Source organism: Triticum aestivum, chromosome 4D, assembly GCF_018294505.1.
Source record: "Triticum aestivum cultivar Chinese Spring chromosome 4D, IWGSC CS RefSeq v2.1, whole genome shotgun sequence".
NCBI classification, from domain to species: Eukaryota; Viridiplantae; Streptophyta; class Magnoliopsida; order Poales; family Poaceae; genus Triticum; species Triticum aestivum.
The window spans coordinates 379194493-379201052 of NC_057805.1; the positions used below are offsets into that span (position 1 = coordinate 379194493).

A 6560-nucleotide genomic window follows, 5' to 3' on the forward strand; every position below is an offset into this window, starting at 1 on the left:
CTGCCGCCTCCTCTCTCCCCCGTCCATGGCCGACGCCCCGCCGAATTCCGGCGGCCTGGCCGTCGACCCACCAAGAAAGGTGAAGAAGAAGGCGGCCAAGGCGCCAAGGAAGCCGCGGTCGGAGTGCACGCCGGAGGAGATCGCCAAGTTGGACGCGGAATCGGTGAAGAGGAGGAAACGGAGAGCGGTCGTCAAGGTCAATGCCGCCGCGGCCAAGTTCGCCGCCCAGCGCGATGCGATGGAGGCCGCGCGGCGCAAGGGCGCGGTCGACGAGAAGGAGGACCTCGTTAACAAAGTGCACACCCTCCTCATGCTTGGCATGGGCCGTCCGGCCGGTTTCCCTGCAGCGGCCGTCGGCCCGGCGAGCACAGGCTCGCGGTCGCCCGGCCTCCGCACTGCAAGTCGCCGACATCGCGGACCACGCCCATGTCGCCCGGCTTTCCTCCGCCAAGGCACGACGGCCAGACCCGTTTCTCGGGGTCGCCGAACGTCGGCTTGTTCGCGCCGTCGACACCGCGCCCCGCGGCCGTCATCGACCTCAGTGTCACGCCTGGGTCCAGCAGTGGCGGCCGGCTGTCCGTCGAGATGCAAAGAAAGCAAGCACGGGCACCGTTCATGGGCACCATGCCGGGCCCCCGCGTCTTGTTTGACGGAATGCCAACACCAACTCCACGGTCGACGACCCCTTCTACAACCAGTACATGGAGGACATGATCTTCGAGGGTGGGCAGGGCCGTGCCTACGACCCCGACGAGACCCAAAGTCAGGATGGCCGCGCCCAGTACGTCCCCGATGAAGAGGCCGACGACCGTGCTGACTACGACCATGGTGACTCGTGGCATGAAGACAATGACATCTATGTCGAAGGTGATGGTGATGAAGAAGAAGGCAATGACGTTGATATTAGTGGCGAACCATTGTTCATCGACGAGCTCACCCAAAGAGCGGAAGCACAAAAGAAGAGGAAGAGCATTCGCACGGGTTCATATACACAAGATGAGGACAAGTTGATTTGCCAATCTTGGATGGAGATTAGCCAAGATCCGAGGACCGGCGCGCAACAAAAGGGCCTTGTTTTTTTGGACGAGAGTCCACAAAAATTTCCATGAAAGGAAGATGTTTGAGCCCTACCAAATTACAAGCAACCGTGGCATCGGCTCGATTCAAAAGAGGTGGTTGTTCATCCAACAAGAGTGCAACAAGTATTGCGCCGCATTTGAGAGCGTTGAAGCACGACCTGTGAGTGGTCTCGGCGTTGGGGACATGGTATGCTGTCTTCTTCCTAGTCCTTTCCTGGCTACGGCCATGAGACTTCGGCCTTGTATATGTTTGCATGTTCACTTGTTGTTGATCATGTGGTGTAGGCATTTCAATCTTTGGAGGCATTCAAGGCCCGACACAATGACAAGCCATTCACTCTTACGCATTGTTGGACGATCATCAACAATTGCCCTAAGTTCAAGGACCAATACCGTGAACTTCAAAGGAAGAGAGGATTGAAGACGACCAAGTTCGCCGGAGGTGGAGATGGCGAGGCGTTGAAGAGGCAGAGGGGCAAGACCAACTCCAAGGTTGACGACATACGTGATGCCTCATCCATGGCATTGCATGACACTTTGCATGGCATGATGTCTCAAAAGGATGTGAAGGACGAGAAGAAGCGGCAAAGCAAGGACGAGCAGATGAAGCAATACCTAGACCTTCAAAGGAAGAAGCTTGAGATGGAGGAGGCGGCCAAGAGGAGGAAGATCGACATGGAGGAGGCGGTCCGGCAAAGGCAGCTCGACATCGAGGCCGACAACGTCAAGGCCAGGCAGAGGCAGCTCGACATCGAGGCCACCAATGCCGCCACCAAAGTGAAGGAGGTGGCACTTGCGATCATGAGCGTGGACTTGTCGAAGATGAGCGAGAAGACGAGGGCCTGGTTCGAGGCCAGGCAGAAGGAGATGCTCGACGCCGAAGGCCTGAACTAGGTCGTCTGATCGGCCGTGGCCGTTCTTTTTGGAGGGTGGCATGGGTGCCGGCGAGAAAAAACATTCATTTTGGAGGCCGGCGCCACCGCATTTCAGGACACGTTCGGACACGACCCATTGCCCTACCTAAACGGACGGAAACCGGACAAAACGGACGTCCGTTTGAGGTCGCGCGGTGGAGTTGGCCTCGCTCACTCACATGCAGGCATGGCATGGATTTCAGGCGCCGCGCGTGCTCACTGAAACTGAAAGCAAGCCAAAGACAAAGGGACGTAGTAGCAGCATCGAGGACGGGCGATAGATACAGTGCACTGCATGGGAGTGCGGGAAAGTGATCACCCCGGCCCGGCCCGCAAAAGGCACATTCCCTGATCGATCGACCCGGCCTCTCGCCTTTAACCTGCCGCTGTGTCATCGTCGATCTGCACTTTGGCACCTCTCCCGGCCAGGACCGGCCGGAGGCCATCGCTTTGCAGGTTTATTCGCATGGCAGTGGCATGCATCCCTCTGTCGTCTCCTCGTAAAGCAGCCACCGCGACGCGTACGTCCTCGTCTGGCCCGGGCCAGGGACCGGCATGGCCATGCCAAAGACAGCCAGACACCAGTCACCACTCACCAGTGTGTGTGTTGCGTTGGTGGTGCACACACGAGGTACGTACGTACATATGCATGCGCCTGATGCCCGGCGGCGTGGCGCGCTGGTGACCCCGCGAACTCCGCGACCTCAGCGCCGGCTAACGTAGACGCATGCTCGTGATGTGCTCTGTTGCGCTGCGCCCGGGTCTCGCTTTCGGCTTAGCCAGCTAGTTTCGCCGTCGTTCCCCGGCAACCCTCGCTTTCGCCTCGAGGAAGAGCAAAACGATGGGAACATCCATGCGCGCGTACGTACATATTGTTTAGTTATTACTAGTAGTAATCATAGATGTGTACAACCAGTACGTACGTCCCCCACACTCCGCTGGGTTCATGCATGAACCATCTCCTTGATCGATCCAATCATTGGCCCTGTTTGGATACTCTAACTCAGTTAGAGGTTAGAGTTAGATTCTAATCCTGAACCAACCTTAAACTAACTCTAACCAAAGAGCTGTTTGGATGGTAAGGTTAGATTGATAATAAATATTCTTTCTCAATCGTTTGACTACTTTAGACCATGTTTGGATGGGAGGGGTAACTTTTTTTACTAATTTTTTTAGTGGGCCCAAAAGAACTAACCCAAATAAGCTCCTCTAGTGTGGGCTAGTTTTTTGGGGTGGGTTAGATCCAACTAACCCAAACTAACCCATCATGGTTGGATACTTTTGGGTTATTTGAGCTCCAACTAACCAAAACTAACTCTAACTTAGGGATCCAAACAGGGCCATTGGGTAAGATGCACATATGCTATAATGTAACAGAAAGAAAATGCCAACGACCTGAAGAGGAAGTGCGTCTTCTCTAATCTTTAAATTTAAAGGAACATCCAGATCTGTATAGTTAGTTTGGGCCGTTTCATACCGGTCGGTCGGCGAGGAGTAGATTGGTAGTAGGAACTAATTGGTCTACGAACTACTAGTATTTCAACAAGGAAAATGCATAGGTTAAATTTAATAAAATGGTTGTGTGCATCCTTGCAAACCCCCTCTCACACACAAAAAAAAAATGGTTGTGTGCATTGTATAATACATAGGCCGAGGTTATTCTTTTTTTGAAAGAAAAAATGCATAGGAGCTCTTGGGTGCCCGTGAAACCTATATGAATATTTAAAAAATACCAGAAAAAATAAAAAAATCTAAAATATTGGGTATCAAATCTGATCGATCATTCTACTGACGTGTGGAGTTTCATGAAGAATCTTCGTGTAAAATCATTTGTCGAATAAGTTAGCTGAGACACTGTTAATGCTCTGGAAAAAAAATACTAGACAGACCAAAGTAGTGATCAACCCGTACAGTGCATGTGGGCAAGAAAGGCATGGCATGGGCGCATCCGCGGAGGGAGAAGGCGTCCAATTCAAAATGTTCAGAAGAGGAAATGTTAGAAATGAGCCTGGAGCTCCACAGATGTTCAAATTCAATACGAATCAGTGTTCAAGATATCGGATACTCTACTTGTTGTTGGTCAAAGACGTGATCCCCTGGACTGCTGACATTTAACTTGCCACGGCAACTGGTCAATCTGTCAGAGAACCCACTGTAATATACTACTCCCTCCGTACTATAATATAAAAGCGTTTTTTACATTAATATAAAAAACGCTTTTATATCATGGGACGGAAAAAGTACTACCCTAAAGTACTGGCACCGTCATGAGAAAACAAATCTCAGTGAACAAGGGATGAAGTTTCTCCATATACGAGCACGGATCAAACCATGTCAACGCAGTGACACACATCGCCTCGATCTTTGTACAAACTACAAAGCTCCTCCTCCTCCACCTCACAGCCTCGCCGGTCGATCGCGACCCCTTCCACTCTATAGTGATCTATACACGCCACGAACCCTAACCAGATTAAAACGAACACACGCAGCAAAAAACACAGGAACAGATTCATGGCTTCATTCTGCTCGTCTTGGTCTTCTTGGATCGGCTCTCATGGTTCCAACTCATCAGCTTGCGGAATACACCCTGCCGCTCCTCGTAGCTCGACCTCCTCCCGAAGCTGCTGCTCTTCTTGAAGCTACTGCTCTTCTTGAAGCTGCTGCCGCCCAGGCTGTTCCAGCTCCCGAGCTTCGCCTGCCTGGCGGCGGAGGCGGGGGACGCGGCGGTGGCGTCGGCCTCCGGCACCACCGGCGGCGTCACGCACCGTATGAGCGCCCAGTCCACGCCCGCGAAGAACGGGTGCCGCTTGATCTCGGCCGCCCCGCGCGCGGACCCCATGCGCCGCCGCGGGTCCCTCTCGAGCAGCCTGCCGACGAGGTCCTTGAGCTGCGCGGCCGCCTCGGCCTCGCCGTCCAGCTTCGGGTACGTGACCTGCTTCGACAGGATGTTCTTGAGCGTCACGTCCTTGGCGGGGCCCTTGAACGGCGTGCGCCCGTACACCAGCTCGTACAGGAACACCCCGAAGGCCCACCAGTCCACGCCGTTGCCGTGCCCGTTCCCGCTCACCAGCTCCGGCGCGAGGTACTCGTGCGTGCCCACGCAGTCCTTGGAGTTGGCGGTCGTCGGCTCGGCCACGAACTCGAACCGCTCCTTCGCGTCACCGTCGTCCTCGTCGCTGCCGCGGTTGGAAGAGAAGCACGACGGTAGGAGGCTCCTCTTGCGGCGGCGGCTCTGCTGCCGCACCTGCCGGCGGCGGACGGCGGGCTCCACGGACGCCGGGAACGCGAGGTCGAAGTCTGAGAGCACGACGTGACCGTCTCCTCGGAGCAACACGTTCTCCGGCTTGAGGTCGCGGTACACGAAGCCGAGCACGTGCAGGTACTCCAGAGCGAGCAGCACCTCGGCGGCGTAGAACCTGGCCGCTGCGACGGGCAGGCGGCCTCCGGGGCGGCGGCGGAGCACCGAGTGCAGGTCGCCCCCGGAGCAGTAGTCCATGAGGAAGCACGCGTAGCGTCCGGCGTCGAGGCGCGCGTACAGGGTGGGCACGAATGGGTGGTCGAGCGAGGAGAGGACGCGAGACTCGGCGAGGACGTGGCAGACACGGGAGGGATCGTCGTCGCGGAGGTCGACGACCTTGAGCGCGAAGAGCGGTGAGGCCGGCGGCGAGGACTTGAGGCGGCAGAGGAAGACCCGCGCGAGGTGTCCGTGGCCGAGCTCGCGGACGAGGTGGAGGTGGGCGAGGCGGAGGACGCCGTCCGGGGTGGCGGCACGGGCGGCGGCGAGGTGCGTCCAGTGCGGGGAGGTGGACGACGAGTGCGGCCGCGGCGAGAGCGAGGTGGAGGAGGAGAAGGACGGCAGAGAGAGCGAGCTCCGCGCGCTGAAGGTGGTGGCGGTGGTGAAGGAGGAGGTGGATGCGGAGGCGGTGGAGGTGAAGGAGAGGTCCAGCGCGCCGGCGCCGGCGTCCGCAATGGACAGTGGGAAGTGTGGGGAAATGTCAGAGAAGAGCGGGGACGGCGGGGCAGGCTCATGGACGTCCATTGGCGGATGAGGGTGCGGTGCTTCCATGGCGGCGAGAGTGAGAGGGGGCAAAGGAAGGGAGGGATTGTTTGGAGTCTGTGTGTGATGACGGGTTGGGGTTATAAAGGCGTCGCTGAGACTTGGTGCGCGCAGAATGAAGCGGGAGATCAACGGAACCGTATGGGCAAGTAGTAACTGCTAACCAGCTGGAGGGTTCATTCGGTGGCCACTGTAAATGGACCCGATCCGATCTATTACCTCTGTCCAAAAAACTTGTTTTATTTTTTATCTAGATCCGAATGTATCTAATACCAAAAAGGTATGTATCTAGACAAATCTAAAACAAACTTTTTGATACGGAGAGAGTATCTGCCAATAAGAAATGGCGCCAGGTGAATGGGCGTAAATTGTCTGTATTTTTTACATGTTTGTTATTTTTTTTATGATTGTTTTTTTTTCATGGGTCAGTGGTTATGGGACTGAGATGCGGACCACCAAGCCGAGATGATGAGGCTAGCTGTGACACCGGCAGTGCAGGAGGGTTGACAA

At 55.6% G+C, this 6560-nt stretch overlaps 1 protein-coding gene across 1 annotated transcript; it reads right to left on the reverse strand.

Annotated features, from left to right (window-relative positions):
* Window positions 1–4279: 4279 nt before the first annotated feature.
* LOC123098035 (serine/threonine-protein kinase WAG1) lies at window positions 4280–6121 on the reverse strand. Its single transcript, XM_044519906.1, has one exon. It carries the CDS (start codon window positions 6057–6059, stop codon window positions 4503–4505), a length of 1557 nt encoding a protein of 518 aa, XP_044375841.1. The 5' UTR covers window positions 6060–6121; the 3' UTR covers window positions 4280–4502.
* Between the last annotated feature and the right edge of the window lie 439 nt (window positions 6122–6560).